The 24108-nt window shown below is 41.8% G+C and overlaps 1 protein-coding gene across 1 annotated transcript in view; it reads left to right on the forward strand.

The window, feature by feature from the left end:
- The window catches only part of LOC126335481 (DNA primase large subunit), a 73538-nt gene that overhangs the window by 37940 nt on the left and 11490 nt on the right, over window positions 1-24108 (forward strand). Inside the window, exons 4-9 of the mRNA XM_049998800.1 lie at window positions 4688-4906; window positions 7961-8194; window positions 20308-20448; window positions 23087-23269; window positions 23350-23545; window positions 23634-23804. Of these exons, the coding sequence (XP_049854757.1) occupies window positions 4688-4906; window positions 7961-8194; window positions 20308-20448; window positions 23087-23269; window positions 23350-23545; window positions 23634-23804 (1144 nt within the window). The remainder of the gene's footprint in view (window positions 1-4687; window positions 4907-7960; window positions 8195-20307; window positions 20449-23086; window positions 23270-23349; window positions 23546-23633; window positions 23805-24108) is intronic.

Below are 24108 nucleotides of genomic sequence, written 5' to 3' on the forward strand. Positions count from 1 at the left end.
GCGTCTGAGGACGAGGCGGAGGTTCTGGTGTCCACTGAGGACCTTGATCTCGCCAGTCCCTCAGACGCCATGGAAAGCACTATCCCAGGTGCTCAATCGGAGGCAGCAGGTGACCCAGCTGCGTAATCTTCCTTCCCAGTCCTGTCACGCCTTTCTCAGCCATGGACAACACCATCCTCCAGTGGAACTGCAGTGGTTTCTTCCACCATCTAGCTGAGCTCCACCAACTTATCAGCCTTCACCCTTTCCTCTGCATTGCTCTGCAGGAAACTTGGTTTCCGGCAATGCAAACCCCCGCCCTCCGTGGCTATCGGGGTTATTTTAAGAGCCGGGCAGCTTATGAAAGGGTGTCTGGTGGCGTCTGCATATATGTCCTGAACTCTCTTCACAGCGAGTCTGTCCCTCTACAAACACCTTTAGATGCTGTCGCTGTTCGGGTGTGGACGCCACAGGCTGTTACCGTCTGCACTCTGTACCTTCCGCCGGATGGTGATGTCGCGCAGCATGTCCTGGCTGCTCTAGCCCACTTGCCGCCACCTTTCTTGTTACTGGGCACTTAAACGCCCATAACCCTCTGTGGGGTGGGTCAGTGGCAACAGGTCGAGGCGCCACCGTTGAGCACTTATTGGCGCAGCTCGATCTCTCTATATTAAATGATGGTGCCTTCACACACTTCAGTGTGGCGTATGGCACATACTCCGCCATTGACCTTTCGATCTGTAGCCCTAGCCTCTTACTGTCTGTCCAATGGAGAGTTCATGACGACCTGTGTGGTAGTGACCACTTTCCGGTCTTTTTGTCACTGCCACAGCGTCAGTCTTCTGGGCGCCCTTGTAGATGTGCTATGAATAAGGCTGACTGGGACTTGTTCTTCTGCACTGGCGCTATTGAGCCTCTCTCTAACGATGACATTGATGCAGTGGTTCAATCGGTCACCACCGGCATCGTTACTGCCGTCGAATCTGCCATTCCCCGTTCTTCTGGGTCTCCTCAGCGGCGGACTGTGCCTTGGTGGTCGCCTGAGATCGCTGAAGCGATTAAAGCTCGCCGGCAGGCGCTCCAGCGTCACAAGCACCATCCCTCCATAGAGCACCTTATCGCCTTCAAATGGCTGCGTGCGGGAGCTCGCCTTCTTATCCACCAAAGCAAGTGGGAGTGGTGGGAGCGGTATGTGTCCAGCATTGGCCTCCATGTCACTCCACCTCAGGTCTGGGCCAAGATTCGACGCGTCTACAGCTATCGGACCCTTGTCAGCGTCCCTGTGCTCTCACTGAATGGAGCAGTTTGTACTGACTCCGAAGTCATTGCAAACTACTTGGCAGAGCATTTTGCAACGAGTTCCGCTTCTGCAAATTACCCCCTGGCCTTCCGCTCCATTAAAGAGCGAACGGAACGTCGGAGCCTTTTGTTTCACACCCACCATCCAGAATCGTACAATGTTCCATTCAGTGAGTGGGAATTTCGCAGTGCCCTAGCCGTTTGCCCTGATACCGCTCCTGGGCCAGATAGCATCCACTGTCAGATGCTGAAACACCTTTCAGTGGACTGCCAGTGACGGTTCCTCGACCTTTACAACCGTATTTGGATCGAGGGTGAGTTTCCATCGCAATGGCGGGAAAGTATTGTTGTCCCCATTCTGAAACCAGGCAAGAACCCTTTGGAGATGGACAGCTGCCGTCCCATTAGCCTCACCAACGTTCTTGGCAAGTTGCTTGAATTGGGTACTGGAGTCTCGGGGCCTTCTGGCTCTGTCTCAGGGTGGATTCCGTAAAGGGCGCTCCACCGCCGACAATCTGGTGAGCCTGGAGTCGGCCATCTGTACTGCCTTTGCCCGCCGTCAGCATCTGGTCGCTGTCTTTTTCGTCATGCGGAAGGTGTATGATACGACTTGGCGTCATCACATCCTTTCTATGCTTCATGGGTGGGGACTTCGTGGCCCTCTGCCGATCTTTATCCGCAATTTTCTGTCATATCGTACCTTCCGCGTGCACGTCGCGGCCTCATATAGTTCCTCCCAAGTCCAGGAGAACGGTGTGCCACAGGGTTCACTTTTAAGTGTCTGTCTGTTTTTAATAGCCATTAACGGGCTCGCTGCGGCCGCGGGAAATTCTGTCTCCGCTTCCCTGTATACTGACGACTTCTGCCTTTACTACAGGTCTATTGGCATTGCAGCTGCTGAACGTCAGCTACAGGGCGCAATCTGCAAGGCGCAGTCTTTGGCTGTAGCGCATGGTTTTCAGTTTTCGCCAGCCAAGACCTGCGTATGCAATTCTGCCAGCGACGCACAGTTCACCCGGAGCTCCGGCTTTATCTTGACAGCGAGTTTCTTACAGTGGTGGAGTCACATAGGTTTCTGGGGGTGGTTTTTGATGCCCGGTTGACTTGGCTGCCTCATATTCGGCAGCTTAAACAGGCGTGTTGGCGGCATCTAAATGCTCTGCGATGCCCGAGTCACACCAGGTGGGGAGCCGACCGATCTACTCTCCTACGGCTTTACCAGGTGTTAATCCAGTCCCGTCTGGACTATGGGAGTCTGGCTTATGGCTCAGCATCCCCATCTGCGTTGCGGGTGCTGGACCCAATCCTCCACAGCGGGATACGCCTTGCCACTGGTGCCTTCCGAACCAGCCCTGTGGACAGCATACTTGTGGAGGCAGGTGTCCCTCCACTGCGGTTACGACGCCAACATTTACTGGCTGTTTATGCTGCCCATGTTTTTAGCTTGCCCGGGCATCCAAATTATCGTGTCCTGTTCCCGCAGTCAGTCGTCCATCTGTCGGAACATCAGCCCCGGTCGGGTTGTCCGATCGCCGTACGCATCAAAGAGCTTCTCTACGGGCTTTGGTGTTTCCCTGTTCCACCTCCTTTCCGGGCACCTCTGCCTACACCCCCGTGGTGTCGCCCTTGCCTTCGGCTTGACTTGGCACAGGGCCCGAAGGACTCGCTCCCTTCGGAGGCCTTCCGACGCCGCTTTTATTCCATCCTGGTCACGTATCAGGGCTCTGGCGTTGTCTACACCGACGGTTCCAATGGTTGCTGGTCGTGTCAGTTATGCACTAACTCTAGGGGACCATTCCAAACAACGTTCCTTGCCGGATGGCTGCAGCGTTTACGCTGCTGAGCTGCTTGCCATCTTTCGTGCCCTAGAGTACATCCGCTTCTGCTCAGGTGAGTCCTTCGTTATCTGTAGTGATTACCTGAGCAGTTTACGAGCTCTCGACCAGTGTTTCCCTCGTTCTCGTCTGGTGATGGCTGTCCACGAGTCCCTTCATATTCTTGCCCATTGCGGCCGCTCTGTGGTCTTTGTGTGGACCCCCGGTCATGTCGGTATCCCGGGCAATGAACATGTTGACCGCCTGGCCAAACAGGCCACCAGTGAACCCACTCTAGACATTGGCCTCCTGGAGACTGATTTGAGGGCAGTCTTACGCCGCAAAGTTATCTCGCTTTGGGATGCTGAATGGCGCGGTCTGGCCACCCCTAACAAACTCCGTGCCGTCAAGGACACGACGACTGTGTGGCACTCCTCCTTGCGAGTCTCTCAAAAGGAGTCGGTCATCCTCTGCCGACTGCAGATTGGGCACACACGGATGACCCCACGGCCACTTACATCTACATCTACATCCATACTCCGCAAGCCACCTGACGGTGTGTGGCGGAGGGTACCCTGAGTACCTCTATCGCGCTGTGTGGACCCCCCTCTATGCCGCTGCAGCTTGGCGTTGACAATGGTCCACATTTTGTTGGACTGTCCACTTTCATCTGTGCCTGACACGCTCTCTGCTCTTTTATTAGATGACTCTGCCATGGTGGACTTGGTTTTGCGTTTTATCCGGCACGGGTTTTTTATCATTTAATCTGAGTGTTTGTTTTTTAGTGTTGATTCTGGCTTTTAGCCTCTGATTTTAAACAGAGTTTTAATGTGTTCTTGGTGGTTGGCTTTTCCTCTTTTTTTTCTCTATGGTCGGCCAGCCACCGTCACACTGTGTGTTTTAATTTGTTTTGCCTGGTCTCTGTCAGAGTATTTCTTGTCCTGTTTTGTCTGCTGTCTTACCTGTTGTTCGTTTTTTATTATCTTTGGGAGGTTTTAGTTTCTTTGGAAAAAGGGACCGATGACCATAGTAGTCTGGTCCCTTTAATCCCACAAACCAACCAACCAAATGGCATCATTAAGTATTCCTGGCTTTTTTTGAGCTTCCCAATGCTTCAATGACAGCGTTTGGCATCGCTTCACGTAGTTCCAAGTTTGGCCAACAGATCACAGTGGTGTTTGCTTTCGTGACTCGTCGTTTGTTTGAAGTACAGAACAGAGATGTGTTGTGTGTTGTGCTACTGCATTTGTGAGTGAACAGTAACTGTTATGTTTAGTTTTATTCTGTGTATAGTGAAATTCTTGGTAATGGAACCAAATTCACGTAGTTCCTCAAGAGCAAGGGAAAGAAATATGGTAAGTTTACAGTACACTTATGTATGCATTTTTGAGTAATTATTATGTAATTTCTAATGGTTTGGAATCATTATTTTATTTATTAACCAATAGCTTGAAAAGAACTTTAGCAGTGGATATGGCATATGAGCAACATAAACAGTAAATGTTCATCACAAAAAAAAAAAAAAAAAAAAAAAAAAAAAATCTCCAATTTTTTTTCTAAATGTGATGCACACAGGGTTAATTTTCTAATTTCAGGAAAGTAGTGAAGGTGATGGTCAGTCAGAACTGGAAGTGGAAGCCAGAAGAAAGGATCATATATCTCATTACCTTTTACGGCTTGCATACTGTCGGTCAGAAGACTTGAGGCGGTGGTTTATTGCCAGAGAGGTGGACTTATTTCGATTGCGTTTTCATTATTTAAAAGCAAAAGGAATAACAACTTTCCTCAAGGAAAACAAATTGGATTATTCACCAGTAAGTGCTGCTTTGTTTTATTAATCCAGAATAAGTAAAGTAGTTTGAATGAAAACAGTTTTTGTGAAGAATGTAGATGTAGATGATGGACATAACAATATGTTCAAAAGTACTGCTTCTCTCGTAACTGTGGCCATTGTTGCCCATCTTTTGGACATTGGTTTTTCTGCAGTTGAAGACTGCCTTACAGCTCTTTCCCTTTCTGAATCCTTAGCTGTTTTTCCTATCTGCAGCATCCCTTATCTCTCCTTGTTTAATATTTGATATAGGCTCTCTCAGAATTAGTATAACATTTCTACTTTTGTGCATCTCTATCAACAGTATATAGAATTTCACCTATTGACAGTTCTGGTTAAGTACTGACCAGGCATTTCTTCTATTTCGTGACCTTGATCCCATGTCTTCATGGGGTCAGCATATTAATCTGTATTTGACAGTGTTAGTCTACTGTTATCCTGTGTGAAAATATGTGAACGCTTTCAACATGTATGTGAATCCTGTAACTGAGGTGGAACATGGATATCAGCCCAATATTCACCTACCTGCATGAGGGGAAACTGCTTGAAAACCATGTCCAGGTTGTGCAGCACACGAGCCGTTATAGTTAATATGACGGGCTAATTCGATGTGGGGCCAGCAAGCCTCTCTGAATTGTGGAAGTGGCATGCTATTGCACACCCCTATCCCAGCGAGACCAGGCTTTCTGTCTCCTTGTAACTTTCTGGTAACCTTACACTCGGTTATTTGCATCAGAATCTCAGCTTTACTTACAAAGTGTTTATTACTGTTTACACTTCGAGAAATACCTCCACAACTTTAAAAGTTATTGATTTGTGTGCTGCTGCATACAATTTGTTTTACTGATATTTTTTGCATTGTTCTTTTGATTGACGCTTTCTGATTGACGCTTTCTGTAAATGATATTGTTACTAACTATTCACACACACACACACACACACACACACACACACACACACACACACACACACACACACACACAGAACTGTCTGTTGCTACATGGGCCTGACTGGGCTGGACCTGCATCTGTTGAGAATAGCAGTCCAGGGTGGGTGGTAGTATAAGGAGGTGGCATGGGGTGAGTGAGGGGGAAGGGGGGTGAGGGGAGGGATAGCAGGGTCGGGTGGGGGGGGGGGGAGATGATGATGTGCTGCTGTGTGAGCAAGCTAGGACATTGGGGGAGGGAGGGGGGGCAGGATACACAGTGGGGAGGCTTTGTTAAGGGAGAGAAAAGGGAAGAGGAGAAACATAGAGAAGGGGGTAAGACAAGTAGATGTATTGATGGAATAGAAGGTGTACGTATTTTTGGACTGGGAGCAGGGAAGGGGGTGGAGTACAGAGATTAGCAAAGGTTGAGACCAGAGAGTTTATGAGAATGAAGGATAAATAGTGAGAATAGCATAATTCAGAAAAGCTGGTGTTGGTAGAAAGGATCCAGTTGTTGTAGGCCGTGGAGCACATTGTGTGGCTTAGCATTCCATACCAAGAAGTCCCTCTCTTACAGCCTAATGACTCGTGGTCACTGCATCTGTAGTACTGAGCAGTCCCTCTCCAGATATGCCAAATGTTTCACTGAGGCCTTCACAGAACTACCACCGCTCTCATGCCCACTGTCTGGCCACAAAGGGGCCCTCCTCTCGTGATTCAGAACCACTCAAGAGCATATTAATCACATGCCATACCAGAGTTTTGACTACCTCTCAACCTGCCTGAAATAAGGAATAGCATACTCACTATTCTCTGCACTCCACCCACAGTGATACTGCTCCGCCCACTGAACCTACGAAAAATTCTTGCCCATCCCCACTCTATCCTTGCTCCCAACTGCTTTCCTTCTGGCACATATCCCTGCAGTAGACTTTGATGCTAAACCTTTCATATACATCCTGCCACTTCGACCTACTCCAGTCTGGTCGCAGGCATCACCTATCCCATCAGAGGTAGGGCTACTTACGAAAGCAGTCATGTGATATACAGAGTCAGCTGCAACCACTGTGCTGCTTTCTGTGTGGGCATGAGAGCTAACAGACCGTTTGTCAGCATGAATGTCCACTGCCAAGAGACATCTAGACCGACCAGTTACTTAACATTTTTCCCAACACGATGTGCTTCACCTAAGTGTGTGCTGCACAGGCTGCGCCATCTGGATCCTTCGCACCAACACCATCTTTTCTGAGGGGCGCAAGTGGGCACTCTCCCTACAAAATACCCTTCATTCTAATAACTCCCCCTCTGCCCCACCCCTTTCCCTGTTCCCACTCCAGCACTTTGCACCTTGTATTTCAACAATGCCCCAGTTAGTCTTTTCCCTTTTTCAACGTCACACCCCTCCCCTCTTCCCTTTGCCCTCCCTCAGCACAACATTTTAACTCTGCATCTTGTCCCCAGCACGTCCATGCTCACTCCCATAGCAGCACAACATCTTCCTGCATCCCTGCCCTGTCATCCCTCCCTCTCCCCCCTCCTGTACCTCCTCTTCACTCTTGCCACACACTCCAGGATGCTGTTCTAATCAGACACAGGTGCAGCCCACTGTTGGGCCCAAGCAGCCATCGACAGTGGTGGCCCTACATGTATGTGAGAAACTGCAGGTCACTCAGACTCCAGTGTAAGAGGGACACCTACCTATTGTGATGACAAGGTTAAACAAAGAAGGGGAGATGCTGTGCATAACAATATAGTATCTTTAGTCTACACTCTCTGACATTTCCCCTTCAGCTATCTTTCCCCTTGTCTTTACAACAAGTGGGTGCCTCTACTGGGGGGTGAGTAACCTGTTGCATCTTTCTAACCTTCACCAACCTGTCCATTCCTAATTGAGGTAGAAACCAGTTGCTCTGAAAGGAAAAACTAGTGATATACTTTTAAAGATGTCTGTAGGTTGTACTAGAATATCACTACCAGAAAGTTGGTACTGACCTGTTGTTCATTCTCTTTGAAACTCTTTAGTTTTCTCAAGTGAATTTTTCTTTTAATACAATTATTATTCATTTGTCTCACACTGTAATTTTGAATCTTTGATTGATTTGGTTCCAGATCCACAAAACTGAGAAAGACGAGTTAAAAGAACATCTTTGCTGTTCTTCCACATCAATTTCACCGTCAACAATTGATATTGTTGATTTCTACAAAGTGCCTTTCATTGAGGTACTGGATCTAGTTCGTAACCGAAAAGTCTATTTGTCCTCTGGTTTTGCATATATACCAAGTTCAGATTTGATATCTGTTCTCATGTCAGTATTCCGGGCGAACCTATCACATGCTTTAACAGTAAGTATTGATTCTTCCAACCAAAGATCAAATTAATGAATATAAGACATGCAAGAATCAAAAGCAAGTATTACATTTATCTCTTGGTCTTTTCTGCATACTTTGTGTTATTTCTGCACTGTTTGGGGCCTATTTTTAGTGGAACAGCTAAGCACAGGCGCAAATTAATTATTGTTCCATATAATTTCATCCCATATATCATCTTTGGTTAAAAATGGTCAGTTATTAAAAAGCTTACGGTGAGAGAACTGTATAGAAACCGTCTCCATGCCTTCCTGTCTGACTGTGTAAGTGTAGACCAGGTGTGGTTTAAATTCAGAGAAATAGTATCGACAACAGTTGAGAGATATGTACCAATTAAATTATTAAGAGATTGTTCTTATATCCCATGTCACACTAAACAGCTCAGAACACTATTGTAGAAGCAATGAAAAAAGCATGCCAATTTTGAAAGAATGCAAACTCCCCAAGATTACCAAAGTTTTACAGGAGCTCGAAATTTAGTATGAACTTCAATGCGAGATGTATTTAATAGTTACCACAACAAAACTCTGTTTTGAAATCTGGCAGAAAACTCAAAAGTGATTCTGGTCATGTGTCAAGTACACCACTGGCAAGACACGGTCAATACCTTTACTGTGTGATAACAATGGTTATGTTATTGTTGGCATTGTTACTAAACTCAGATTTCTGAAATGCCTTCACAAAAGAAGATGAAGTAAATACTTTTAGAATTCAAATAAAGAACAACTGCCAATATGGGTACTTAGAAGTAGATATACTTCCGTGTGGTGAAGCAATTTAAAATACTTAAGAAAGGCAAGTCTTCCGGACCCGTCAGGTTCCTTTCAGAGTATGTTGATACAATAGCTTGATACTTAGCAGTCATATAAAATCACTCACTTGTAGAGAGATCCCTACCCAGAGAGTGGAAAGTTGAACAAGCCACACCAGTGCCCAGGAAAGGAAATGGGAATAATTTGCTGAATTACAGTCCCATATTACTAACACCAATTTGCTGTAGGATTTTGGAATATATGCTGTGCTTGAACATTACGAATCACCTCAAATAATATGATTTATTGGCAGATAGCCAACAGATTCAGAAAATAGCATTCTTGTCAAACACACCAAGCTCTTTATTCTCACACAGTAATGAGGGCTATTGATAGGGCACTTCAAATTGATTTCCTATTCATAGACTTCCAGAAGGCTTTTGACACCATTCCTCACAAGCGGCTTCTAATTAAATTGCATACCTATGGAATGCTGTTGTTCCTGATGTATGTAAATGATTTAGGAGACAATCGGAGCAGTCCTCTTAGATTGCAGTTGATGCTGTTATTTACTGTCATCTAATGTTTTGAATTGCAAAATGATGTAGACAAGATATCCGTATGATGCAAAACGTGGCAGTTAAATCTAAATCATGAAAAGTTTGAAGTTATCCACATGAACACTAAAAACAATTCGCTAAATATCAGTTACACAATAAATTGCACAAATCTAAAGGCTGTAAACTCAACTAAATACAATCACAAATAACTTAATTTGGATTGTTGTGGGGAAAGCGAACCAGAGCACTTAGAAAACAGGTCTACTGAAGAGACTGCTTACACTACACTTGTCCACTCTCTTCTGGAATATTGCTATGTGATGTGGGATCCGCATGAGGTAGGATAGATGGAGGACATCGAAGAAGTTCAAAGAAGGGTAGCTCATTTTGTGTTAATGCGAAATAGGGGAAAGAGTGCCACGGATGTGATGGACAAATTGGGGTGGTAGTCATTAAAACAACGGTGTTTTTCACTGCAACAGAGCCTTCTCAAGAAATTTCAATCACCAATTTTCTCCTCAGTGTGTGAAAATATTTTGTTGGCACCCACCTGCAAAGGGAGAAAGGATCATTGTGATAAAATAAGAGAAATCAGAGCTTGCACAGAAAGATTTAAGAATTCGTTTTTCCTGCTCTCTCTTGAAGAGTGGAAAAGTAGAGAAGTAAGGTAAAGGTGGCTCGATGAATCCTCTGCCAGGCACTTAATTCTGAATTGCAGTGTAGTGATGTAGATGTATAATATAATAATTTCATCGATGATCTTTCGTGAAGTGGAGTATGACAGTATTGTGGAGGTCCATATTGTGGTATTGTGTGCTGGTAGAGGACCTACACCTATCTGGTATTTTGTATGGAACATTATTCCAAATGAATGAGCATATCAGCTATTCCCCATACACTGGTCATAATTTAAAATGGCCCATGAACCATGGACCTTGCTGTTGGTGGAGATTCTTATGTGCCTCAGCGATACAGACAGCCATAGCGTAGGCGCAACCACAATGGAGGGGTATCTGTTGAGAGGCCAGACAAACGAGTTGTTCCTGAAAAGGGACAGCAGCCTTTTCAGTAGTTGCAGGGGCAACAGAATGGATGATTGACTGATCTGGCCATGTAACACTAACCAAAACAGCCTACCTGTGCTGGTACTGCGAACGGCTGAAAGCAAGGTGAAACTACAGCTGTAATTTTTTCCCGAGGTCATGCAGCTTTACTGTATGATTAAATGATGATGGCGTCCTGTTGGGTAAAATTTTCCGCAGGTGAAATAGTCCCCCATTCGAATCTCCGGGTGGGGACTACTCAAGAGGATGTCATTATCAGGAGAAAGAAAACTGGTGTTCTATGGATCGGAGGGTGGACTGTCAGATCCCTTAATCAGGCAGGTAGGTTAGAAAATTTAAAAAGGGAAATCGATAGGTTAAAGTTAGATATCGTGGGAATTAGTGAAGTTTAGTGGCAGGAGGAACAAGACTTTCGGTCAGGTAAATACAGGGTTATGAATACAAAATCAAATAGGGGTAATGCAGGAGTAGGTTTAATAATGAATTAAAAAATTGGAGTGCGGGTAAGCTACTACAAACAGCATAGTGAATGCATTATTGTGGCCAAGATAGACACAAAGCCTACACCTACTACAGTAGTACAAGTTTATATGTCAACTAGCTCTGCAGATGATGAAGAAATTTAAGAAATGTATGGTGAGATAAAAGAAATTATTCAGGTAGTGAAGGGAAATGAAAATTTAATAGTAATCAGTGACTGGAATTCGAGAGAAGGAAACGTAGTAGGTGAACATAGTAGGTGAATATGGATTGGGGCTAAGGAAAAAAGAGGAAGCCGCCTGGTAGAGTTTTGCACAGAGCATAACTTAATCATAGCTAACACTAGGTTCAAGAATCATGAAAGAAGGTTGTATACATGGAAGAATCCTGGAGATACTAGAAGGTATCAGATAGATTACATAATGGTAAGACAGAGATTTAGGAACCAGGTTTTAAATTGTAAGACATTTCCAGGGGCAGATGTGGACACTGACTACAATCTATTGGTTATGAACTGTAGATAAAAACTGCAAAAAGGTGGGAATTTAAGTAGATGGGACCTGGATAAACTGAAAGAACCAGAGGTTGTACAGAGTTTCAGGGAGAGCATAAGGGAACAATTGACACAAATGGGGGAAAGAAGTACAGTAGAAGAAGAATGGGTAGCTCTGAGGGATGAAGTAGTGAAGGCAGCAGAGGATCAAGTAGGTAAAAAGGCGAGGTCTAGTAGAACTCCTTGGGTAACAGAAGAAATATGGAATTTAATTGATGAAAGGAGAAAATATAAAAATCAGTTTAATAAGTCACATCTGCAAAATACTAACACGAATTCTTTACAGCCGAATGGAAAAACTGGTAAAAGCCAATCTCGGGGAAGATCAATTTGGATTCTGTAGAAATGTTGGGACGCATGAGGCAATATGACCCTACGACTTATCTTAAACGATAGATTAAGGAAAGGCAAATCTATGTTTCTAGCATTTGTAGACATAGAGAAAGCTTTTGACAATGTTAACTGGAATACTCTCTTTCAAATTCTGAAGTTGGCAGGGGTCAAATACAGGGAGCGAAAGGCTATTTACAATTTGTACAGAAACCAGATGGCAGTTATAAGTCAGGGGACATGAGAGGGAAGCAGTGGTTAGGAAGGGAATGAAATAGGGTTGTAGCCTATCCCAGATATTATTCAATCTGTATATTGAGCAAGCAGTAAAGGAAACAAAAGAAAAAATTGGAGTAGGAATTGAAATCCATGGAGAAGAAATAAAAACTGAGGTTCACCAATTGCATTGTAATTCTGTCAGAGGACAGACCTGGAAGAGTAGCTGAACAGAATGGGCGTGGTCTTGAAAGGAGGATATAAGATGACCATCAACAAAAGCAAAACAAGGATAATGGAATGTAGTTGAATTAAGTCAGGTGGTGCTGAGGGAATTAGATTAAGAAATGAGACACTTAAAGTAGTAAAGGAGTTTTGCTATTTGGGGAGCAAAATAACTGATGATGGTCGAAGTAGGGAGGATATAAAATGTAGACTGTCTATGGCAAGGAAAGTGTTTCTCAAGAAGAGGAATTTGTTAACCTCGAGTATTAAGTGTCAGGAAGGCGTTTCTGAAAGTAAGAGTGTATCTATGTATGGAAGTGAAACATGGACGATAAATAGTTTAGACAAGAAGAGAATAGAAGCTTTCGAAATGTGGGGCAACAGAAAAATGCTGAAGATTAGATGGGTAGATTACGTAACTAATGTGGAGGTATTGAATAGTATTGGGGAGAAGAGAAATTTGTGGCACAACTTGTCTAGAAGAATGGATCGGTTGGTAGGACATGTTCTGAGGCATCAAGAGATCACGAATTTACTATTGGAGGGCAGCGTGGAGGGTAAAAATTATATAGGGAGTCCAAGAGATGAATACACTAAGCAAATTCAGGAGGATGTAGGTTGCAGTAGGTATGTGGAGATGAAGAAGCTTGCACAGGATAGAGTAGCATGGAGAGCTCTCCGTACTATCGTATCCTGTGCAAGTCATCTTCGTCTCAGAATAAGTATTGCAACCAACATCATTCTGAATCTGCTTACTGTATTTGTTCCTGGGTCTCACTCTACGATTTTTACCCCCCACACTTCCCTCAGATGCTAAATTGGTGATCCATTTGTGTCTCTGAATGTGTCCTGTCAACCAATCCCTTCTTTTGGTCGAGATGTGCCACAAATTTCTTGTCTCCTCAATTCTGTTCAGTACCATCTCATTAGTTACGTGATCTACCCATCTAATTGTCAATGTTCTTCTGTGACACCACATTCAAAAGCTTCAATTCTCTTTTTGTCTAAACTATTTGTCATTGTTGTTTCATCTCCATGCATGACTACACTCCAGACAGATATCTTCAGAAAAGACTTCCGAACACTTAAATCTATATTAATGTTAACAAATTTCTCTTCTTCAGAAACGCTTTCCTTGCCATCGCCAGTCTGCATTTTATATCCTCTGTGCTTTGACCACCATCCGTTATTTTGCTGCCTGAATCGCACAATTCATGTACCTCTTTAAGTGTTTCATTTCTTAATCAGTAATCTGATTCCCTTAGCATCACCTGATTTAATTTGACTACATTCCATTAACCATGTTTTGCTTTTGTGGATGTTCATCTTATGTCCTCCTTTTAAGACAATGTCCATCCCGTTCAATTGCTCTTCCAAGTCCTTTGCGCTGTTATTGACAGAATTACAGTTGCATTGACAAACCTCAAAGTTTTTATTTCCTCTCCCCGAACTTTAATTCCAATTCCAAATTTTACTTTGGTTTCTTTACTGCTTGTTCAATGTACGTATTGAATAACATCAGGGATTGGCTACAACCCTGTCTTACTGCCTTCTCAACCATAGCTTCCCTTCCATGCCCCTTGACTCTTAAACTGCCATCTGGTTTCTGTACAAGTTGTAGACAGTCTTTCACTCCCTGCTACCTTAAGAATTTCAAAGAGAGTATTCCAGTCAACATTATCAAAAACTTTTTCTAAGTCTACAGATGCTAATACATAGGTTTACCTTTCCTTAACCTATCTTCTAAGATAAGTCATATAGTCAGTATTGCCTTGTGTGTTCCTTCATTTCTCCAGAATCCAACCTGATCACCCCCAAGGTTAGCTTCTACCAGTTTTTCCATCCTTCTGTAAAAAGTTCATGTTAGTATTTAGTAACCACGGCTTATTAAACTGATAGTTTGGTAATTTTCACATCTGTCAGCAATTGCTTTCTGCCTGTGGGACTGATAGTAGGGGCTTGTAGCATACTCCTAGATGCCTCACTGCTGGTTCATGTAACTTTTAAAGTAGGCTTTTGCGATTTAGTTGGTTTCTAAGCTTCAAGCGTCTCAATGTTCAATACGGAATAGGCACAGGGCAAGGTAGAGGGCAGGAATTAATAAGGATTCATAGAGACATATATCGGGAGAGAATGGGTAGTGGTGATATCCATGCTGATAGGCCGAGAGCTCAGGATGTCATATTTCTACCAGGATGTTGACTGTGCCTTAAGTTAATTGCAGTCCTGTCATTGACCAACTAAGTTTTGAATCTACAGCAGTTATTGTTACATTGTCACACCAATTTTTGTGGACTAAATTTTAATTGATGGGAGATCTAATAAATGTAAATAATATGTTGTGATCTGAAAATGCATCTATTTTTGGCAAAATTCACATTTAAATAATTGTTGTTGTTGTAACAAATGATTATTTCTGTCAAGAAACTACTGCATTTTTTCCAGTGAACAGAGTGCTTCTTTGATTCAAGGTGCTTCTCGACTTTGTTATTCTTTACAAAATCTGAGAATATTGATTTTGACCTTTCATGGGCTTTTGTACCTATGCAACCCATACTTGACAGTGGTACATATAGAACCAACAAGGTACTTAGCATAGAAGTAGAATCAAAAATAACTTTATTCACACTTATGGGAAGACTTTTGGCATGGTTAAAATACATTGGTAGGTTTTGATTTTTGGTTGTTACAGTGCAGAGTGTGGGCACTATAAACTGACATTTGGCCGCGAGCATAAACAAACTAGGCTTTTCATTGCAAAAATGAGGAGTGTGGAGAAACAAGTACCACCTTCCTCTTGCAGAACAGCCAGTACACCTGTGTTCTGTTCTTCCAAGAAACCTGTGTTCTGTTCTTCCAAGAAAGCAGAACTGAGTTATAGACACTGGATCCCTTCTTGTGTTGTAAGGGTCATAATCAGTCTCGATGATGGGCCAAGACTAGTCTCTTCACTCATGTCAAAATAAGAAAAGAAAACAATGAGCAACTCACAACACAAAGCATTCAGTAATAGCTACCGCACAATTGCCTGCTGTTATTGACAGTGTCCAAAACAACATAGTTCAAGTCTGATCTCTACCGGTATTTTATACAATCACAGTTCAGAGCACCCTCACCCTAAAACTGCCATGTTAACATGATTGTGTCATACTAGCTTCAGACAGATGTACATGTTTCTTTGTACTGAGATGCTAGGTTCCACGGCCAAGTACTATGTTGCATTACGCAGTGTGCGTATTGCACAGACCATTCAGCTGCTCCAGTTGGCTTGACACCAGAGCTTCAAGCACACTGATGCATTGTTGCTTTCATACACTTTTTATTTTGCGACACATGCTTATGTGCACTATCTTTCGAAATTGTGGTTTACCAGATGGTGTGCCAAAAATAAGGCTATTTCAAACTATCTCTGATAAAATCAAACAATGGAAAATCCAAGATAGAATATAACAATATTATGAAGAGGATAGTTGCTACTCACCATATAGCAGAGATGCTGAGTCACAGATAGGCACGACAAGAAAACTTGTCACCAAAAAAACTTTTGGTCTACAAGGCCATTGGCAAACACACACACACACACACACACACACACACACACACACACACACACACAAACCAGTCTCTGGCAGCTAAAGCCAGTGTGTGTGTGTGTGTGTGTGTGTGTGTGTGTGTGTGTGTGTGTGTGTGTCGTCTATTTTTGACAAAGCCCTTGTTGGCTGAAAGCTTACTTTGTGTCAGTCTTTTTGTCTTGCCTATCTGTGACTCAGCATCTCAGCTATATGGTGAGTAGCAACTATCCTCCTCATAGCATTATTATCTCTGATAAAATGGTTCATCAGCAAAGAAGCATTCGCTATGAAGTAGCATTTGTTGAATAATTTTGTGGTTTCATATTTTGATGAAGAATTTGCATGTAACAGGTTGAAATGGAAGATATATCAATCCCTGAAATGGAATGTTACCTTAAGAATCAGAAAACACAAATGGTGCATGTGGACAACAAGCCTTTGCCATTGATCGTGATATTGATGTTCGGTTGAGATGGCATCATGGACCGGTGAACAACACACTTTTGCTTTGAAAATGTTTCACTGAAACAACAGCTACATGGCTGCGAAGCATGTATTTCAGACTCATTAGAATCTCTCACGTCTGGCCCCAGCCCCATGGGCACATGCTGGCAAGGAGTGTGTACAGAACTTCGAGGAATCGGTTGATATTGTGGGAAAGAGGGGTGGAAGTGCAACAAATGTGACCCCCCGCCCCCCAGAGAATGTTGCAAGAGTGGAACAAGCCTGTAGCCAAAGTCCCAGTCACGCGCAGCAACTCGACATATGAAATTCTGTTGTATGGCAAATATTGCACAAGGAACTGCAATACTACCCTTGCAAAATTCAGATAGTGTAAAAACTGAATGCAGACAACCTCCCAGAGAGATTACTCTGTTGCCGGCAGTTGTTGTAACTCATCAGTGACAACGCTGGCCTGTGTGACTATCTGATCATGAGCAATGAGGCCAATTTTTGTGTGTCAGACTTTGTTAACAAGCAAAACTTTAGATATACTGGTCATGTGAAAATCCTGAAATGCTTCGAGAAACACCACTTCACAATCAGGAACTGATTGTTGGTTTGGTGTATCATCATTTGGAATCATAGGGTCCTTTTTTTATGATCGCAACAGTACTGTTACTGTGAATACAGAACATAGTGTCCACATATTGAACCATTCCCTAGTGCAACAGCTTGTCGATCCTCCAGTAACTACAAACACATTCTTCCATGAAGTGGGGCCACAAGACATATCTTGAAACATTCCATTATAATGCACTACAGAACATTTTTTCTGGTCATCTCATCTCCGAGAACAGGGGCATTTCCTGGCCCGCAAGATCCCCTGTTCTTTCAGCATGTGATTACTTCATTCGGGGTAATTCAGAATATCAGATCTTCAGTGTGAACCAAATTGAAATGCTTGTGAAGGAAAATGGTCACCACCTTCATGATTTCATTTTCAAATTATGTGCATTTCAAACTACAGGCATTGTAAATTCACGTTGTATTTATTTTATATCGCTGTGTATCAGTGGTTGTGGTTAGAAAATCGCCCATTTCATTGCTATGCCTATTATATTTGCATTTATAGCAAATGAGTATTTTTCAGGTCCGTGCTGAAATGGATTATGTAATTTCCATGGACAATATAGAGCAGTTGCAGATTGTTCCGCTATTAGCTGTAAAAATTGTAGTGAAGGTGGCTTCAAGTGACTAATATTTCTGATAAATGGACAGTTAAAGTTAACCTTGAGGATGGGGATCGTAAAGACTGCTTGCAGAAACTGACATATTATTTAGATCTGTGTGACGTAAGCTTTTTGTGAATTGATATGCCATTAGTAATATCCAACAAATAACATTTCATTGTTTACACTATTTTTCCAAGACTAATCAGTGTGTCATTATACAATTTGTATGTTACTAGCACAAGAATGGTTAATAAAAAGGCATTTTTTACTACCAATCAGTTGCCATATGATGGCAATAATTGCCCTACAAATATTTAAACGTTTTATTTAGTGCATAAAACACTGCATCTCACAAGTATTTAATGCTGTGTGTGGTTTTCCTTGGTGATTAAGTGGTTTAATGCCAGACTGCAAATCCACACAACTTGGGTTCAATTACCACTTCCTTCACCTCTGGTAGTGATCTGTTAATGGGAAAAAATTGATTTGCATTTTGTGAGCTATATCTGTAGTTGTACATTCAATTTACAGACTGCAAATCTTTTATCTGCAAACATATTTCTGTTTATTGATATTCACAGGGCAAATTACTGTATTGGTAATGGAAAATGAAGAGCAAGGAGCATAAATTGAACAGTGGATAATCAATTACCTGCAATACTGCTACTGTGTTGTTGTAGGAAATATAAACATTTCATTATTGAAAACTAGCTCCTGTGAAATTGTTTTCCATATTTTTTTAAGTTTTAGCTTTTCGGATTTCTCCAGTAGAATGGAAAGCTATTAGATCCACAGTGACTCACTAAAAAATATCATGCAGGGACAAAAAACATATTCAAAGCTTAAAGACTACTATACTCTAATTAAAATTACCTTGTGATTGACAGATTGCAGTGGGAGGGGGAGGGGGGGGGGGTGCCTGTGTTACTGGCATGAAGTCTGCCTTGCTTCACAAGACACTGCACATGCCTACAAAACAGACAGCATGTGGTTTTTGAGAAATAAATACAATGGCCCTTACCAGTTGACTTGCTGAACTGTCGATCACAAAGTAATTTTATTGGAATGTAACATCAACAATGAATATCCCAGCAATAAAAACTGAAATGCCTTCAGGACATACGAAATAAAACAAAAGAAACTATATCAAATCAATTCCCATTATTTCCAGAAAGTCAAGAAAGGTATATGAAATGGCTAATTTATAACTTTTTGTGACATTCGCCTTACATACACACTTATTCACACCCGTATACTTCACACAAAATGTGAAGCCATACAGGAATGGTATTCACTCGATTCGTGTACCAAATGACAAACCAGAAGTACTGTTTTGGTGACACTTCTCAATCATTTCACACTGCGACACCAACTAGTCGTACATCATGCCCACATTCTGGAGGGGGGATTGGCAGCTCTTAACTAAACGGGAGATGGGGACTGTGATGCTGAGGGCTGTGTTGGAGGTGCGGTTCCCACTAGCACTGTCCATAGATCGTGGTGATGAGGAATGTGGGAGTGATGGAGGATGACAGAGGTGACATGGTATGTAAAGCAGCCTTTAAAGTTGAACATGTTGTGCTGAACAGCATGTACTACCACCGGGTGATAAAATGTGCCCTTAGCCATAGTCTGATTGCAGTGGCTGCAATAAACTTGGTACATACAAAATAGTTGAGGCTTTTGTGGTTTCTTTTTTGACTTACTGCCTGTTGGCATCTTTCTGAAGTTCTTTGGCCAACATTTGTGCCACTCGTGTTGGCAATGTGTCAGAAAAATCATATACAGGTGGTGACACAAGTGGCTAATGAAACATTAGAAAGATCCGTAAACAAACATTGACCGAAGAACCCAATCAGAGGTAGACAGGCAGTACATCAACTTGATATATGACATGGCTGACTGAACAAGTGGCTTGCTTCTGGCAGTACGGGATCTACAAATGACAGGGTCGGAAAAGAATGTGCTGGGTGGATGCATTGAACAGGTTTTCAAGAAGACATAGCTAGAGGAGTTCATACATTTTTCAATAAAATTATTTGAGTTTCACAAGCTTTTCTTAATAGTACTCATTTCTTCAGTCATCATCTCTTTATGTAATGTCTAAAGTTATAAACTGGCTTCAGTTGTAAATAAGTCCTCACAAATAAATAAAAAATGAGGCAAGAGCAGGTTGAGAGGCCAGAAGAAGAAGAGGAAGAAGAAATGAATGAAAATAGAGAGAAGGTTGACGCAAGTGCCATAACATCCATGCATGTAAATAAAATCAAATTAAAACCTCTTAAGAGCAGATTATACCACTGACCGATAGGAATTGTGCCTAAGGCCAGGCCTTGATCTGGAACCTTGTAGGCCAGAACTTGAGCAGGGACCCTTATGTAACATGGGCAGTGCCTTCACTTACAAAGCCACAACTCATAATCCAAGCAGTTCTCCCAGTGCCTTTCTCCTACGTTACAAACTTCATTTTGAGACTTAGATCACCACTTATTTTGATAAAAATACTTGTGTTTATTGGAAATAGTGTATTATTCTGTACAATAAAACTTCCAGTGTGTGTGTGTGTGTGTGTGTGTGTGTGTGTGTGTGTGTGTGAGTGTGTTTTTGAGAGAGAGAAAGAGAGAATATTTCAGAGCTGATATGTAAAAATAAAATTCACAGCTCACATTTCGACATTTGGCTGTTGTGGAACAAGATGAACGTATATATCCATTACTGCGTGGCCTTCATCATAGTTACACAGGAGAAGAGTATTTGGCAAAGAAAGATGGTGATGATATCCAAGTAGAGGATTTGGATAAGGTTAGTTTGAGAAGCATTTTTTAACTAACTTAGAAGTATGTAAATATTTTTAACAGTAATGAAACTCTACTGAGAACGTGTTTGAAGATGTTACAATGAGTTATTTTCTGAATAAGTATTATGTATTTTTTTCTGGTATACTCCCTTGAGGATTTCTTTACTGTTACTCACTGGAACAAACAATATATCTATTCTAATCTAGTGAAACAGTTGGACAAAGTAGTAACTATATTCTTCTGTCAGAAGAAGAAACAAAAAATTAAATTATTAAGTAGCATGTAAAATTTCAAAAACTGTCTCAGAAGAGGGGGTATGTAAGCATATTCACTTTTGATTCTGAATATGGTACGATGTGAGTTTAAAAGCTGAAGCATTTTTGCTAGTAATGTATTTCTTATGCTTAGAAACTGTCCAAGAACAGCTAGTAAGAAACTGGGCAAGAACGTAGGAACACTCTTTGATTCTGTGGGGCTTTTTATGCCATAATAAAGATTTGATTAAATGAGGAAAAGAGAAGACAATATTCTTCATTTTCAGATTTTTTTATTGAGAGGTAATAAAGCAAATGGCATTGAAATGTGGATTGACTGCATTAAAGGGGAAAAAATATTTGTATGAAATACGTTATTTATAAGAAATATTCAGGTACCATTCAAAAATGTGTTATAGGAGATTTGATTGAAAAATGTGAGAAATTGTTTCACATTATGGGCTGTGTTCATCTAATTGTCTCAATTGTTTATTGTAATAATATTATGGAAAGGATAGTTGCTACTCATGTTACAGTGGAGATGCTGAGTCACAGATAGGCATAACAAAAAGACTGACAGAGAGTGAGCTTTCGGCCAACAAAGCCTTCGTCAGAGATACACATCATACACATACATATTCATGCAAATACAACACACACACACACACACACACACACACACACACACACACACACACACACAAAACTGCCGTCTCTGGCTACTGAGGCCATAGTGGGGGTAAGGAGGAGGCTGGGGCAGAGAAGGGGTGGGATAGTAGGGTAGGAGTGGAGGACGATGAAGTACTGCCTGTGGAATCATACAGGGATGAGATGGATAGAGGGTACGGTTGTTAGGTCGAGTAGGGGGGTTTGACAGAGAGCAGGTTAGCGAAAAGGAGAGCAGTAAAAAAACTTTGGGTGCGTTGGTGGAATACAGGGCTGTGTAGTGCTGGAATGGGAACAGAGAAGGGTTTATATGGGTAAGGACAATGGCTAACGAAGATTGGGGCCAGGAGGGTTACAGGAACACGAAATATATTGTGTGTATATATAATTTTTTAATTGTGTGTCTTTACTTACCGTTGATGTATTTGGACATTGGTTGAAATTTTAGATGCTTCTTTTATTATTGGCTTTTGAAAAGATTATATGTGTGTCCTTGGTATGTAGAATGGTGTGCATTGCTAGAAACATTGTGTACTGCAAAACCGCCATTGTATACATCTGAGCTAACCAGATAAATCTGCAGGACAAGACAAGACAAGACAAGAAGAGAGAGACTGTATTCTCAATTTCATATTTTTGGGTCTGCGTGATAAGAGACAACATGTATTCGCACAACAGATAACCTAACAAACAGGGAATCAGGATTCCAGTTAAGTACAAAAGGGAAACCTGCAGTTGCTGCCCTTGAATTTGCTAAAAACAAGAATTTTTGATGACTGTTCAATTGAAACACAGTGGAGGATCTGTCGCTACCAACTTTGGTTTGTGCTACCGTCAATAATAATACTCAGCAACAGCACTAGTGACCTTTCACATGCACAAATGGTGACATGTCTGGACACAGTCCCATCATTGCTCTGGAAGCAACTCCATCGCACATGTGCAACTTTTGGACAAGGCGCTCATAAGGAAAATGAACAAGATTATTCATGCTGCCCTTTCTTGTATTCATTCGTTGTCCCATTTTAATCCAACAGTACTCCATTTTCTTGCCACTAACTGTGAATGTGCCATTGTCTTCACTTGTGACTGAATTGACACATTTCATAGCCTGATGCTTTATTACTCAAGGTGTTTGTGGAACGAATGACACTGGTTGTGGATTTTAAATCACGTACACAACCTGTATTACATTTACGTATTTGTAAAATATAGAAGTTTATCCTTACATTTGAGGCTAGCTGACAGTCTTTGCTCCGAGTTGAGCTGTTTATGGAATAATGCTTCAGGACGTGGACTAGGGTAAACACATTTTGGACTAGTTACTTGAGTCAAAACATTTGGTGTATTTATGTTTCAAAAATGAAACCAATGTGCTCTGCCTAACCACCATTTATAAAAATGTTGAACATTTATGTCCTTAAATTAGTGTCTTATTTTCCGTGTTCATCTGTTCCCCAAGGAATTTTCCCTATTTATATAACTACTGATAAACAAACTGACATGTAGTCAGAAATACTGAGTTATACTCCTGTTGCATGCCTCGCAAACAATAACAGTTTCTGAAGCAGTGACAGTAATGAAACTAACATTCTTAAGTTCTCCCCCTTTCCATTTCTTGTTAAATTATGAAGTATCCACTTGTTATAATACATGTGATTGGGTCTTAAATTTTATTTTACTTTATGTATTTTTTTTAAGTTTCTTCCTTATTCATTTTAGTTGTCGCGATCATCATTTCCATTATGCATGCGTCGCATTCATGAGAAGTTGCGAGAAGCTCATCATTTGAAATATGGTGGCCGTATGCAGTATGGTCTTTTCTTAAAAGGTATTGGTTTATCTCTGGAAAATGCTATGAAATTCTGGAGAGAAGAATTTGTAAAAGCAATGGATGCAGATAAGGTATGTCACAGTAACTGTACACTTGTTACCTAGTTGATGCAATTTTTCAGTTCTTTGACTCCGCGATTTGGTTATTGCAGTTTGACAAACAGTATGCCTACAACATACGCCACAATTATGGAAAAGAAGGGAAAAGGGTGAACTACACACCTTACAGCTGTGCCAAAATCATAATGTCATCAGTTGGACCTGGTGACACTCATGGCTGCCCTTTTAAACATAATGATTTATCATCCCTCAAACAGCTACTCCTAAGTTATGGAATACCTGCAGCAGGTAAAAAGTGTCTGGAGAGTTATTATATGTTTAAATAATAGCTGTCATCATCTGGAATATTTTAGTACTAATGTTTATCCTTTTGCAGGTATTCAAGAAATGGCAGATTATGTATCTCGTGGTCACTTTCAAATTGCATGTGCCAAGTATTTCGAAATCACTCACAGTGCACCCATTGACAGTGGTGTTAATCATCCCAATAAATATTTTGAAGAGAGTCAGAAGCTTATTGCTGGAAAACATTTCAAATCAGAAAATGGTATGTACATTCCACCTTTCCAACTTTTTCCTGCCTTACACTTTCAAGCAAGCTGTTTACGGACGTACTCTTTGTCTGATTTGTTTCCTTATATTTATTTGCTTGTTGCACTTATGTTCTGATGCCTTCAGAATGACAACTGTTCCCATGACTGAGACTGAGAGAGACCTATAGGTCTTTTGCAAGGAGAGTATCTGGTTTCCTGTCTTCTAGTAAGTCTGAGTGAGGTATCGGAGTGGTAACACACGGGATGCATACTCAGCAGGGCAGTGGCTCAAGTCCCTACCTATCGATCCACATTTAA

Source organism: Schistocerca gregaria, chromosome 2 (genome assembly GCF_023897955.1).
Source record: "Schistocerca gregaria isolate iqSchGreg1 chromosome 2, iqSchGreg1.2, whole genome shotgun sequence".
In the NCBI taxonomy this organism is placed as follows: Eukaryota; Metazoa; Arthropoda; class Insecta; order Orthoptera; family Acrididae; genus Schistocerca; species Schistocerca gregaria.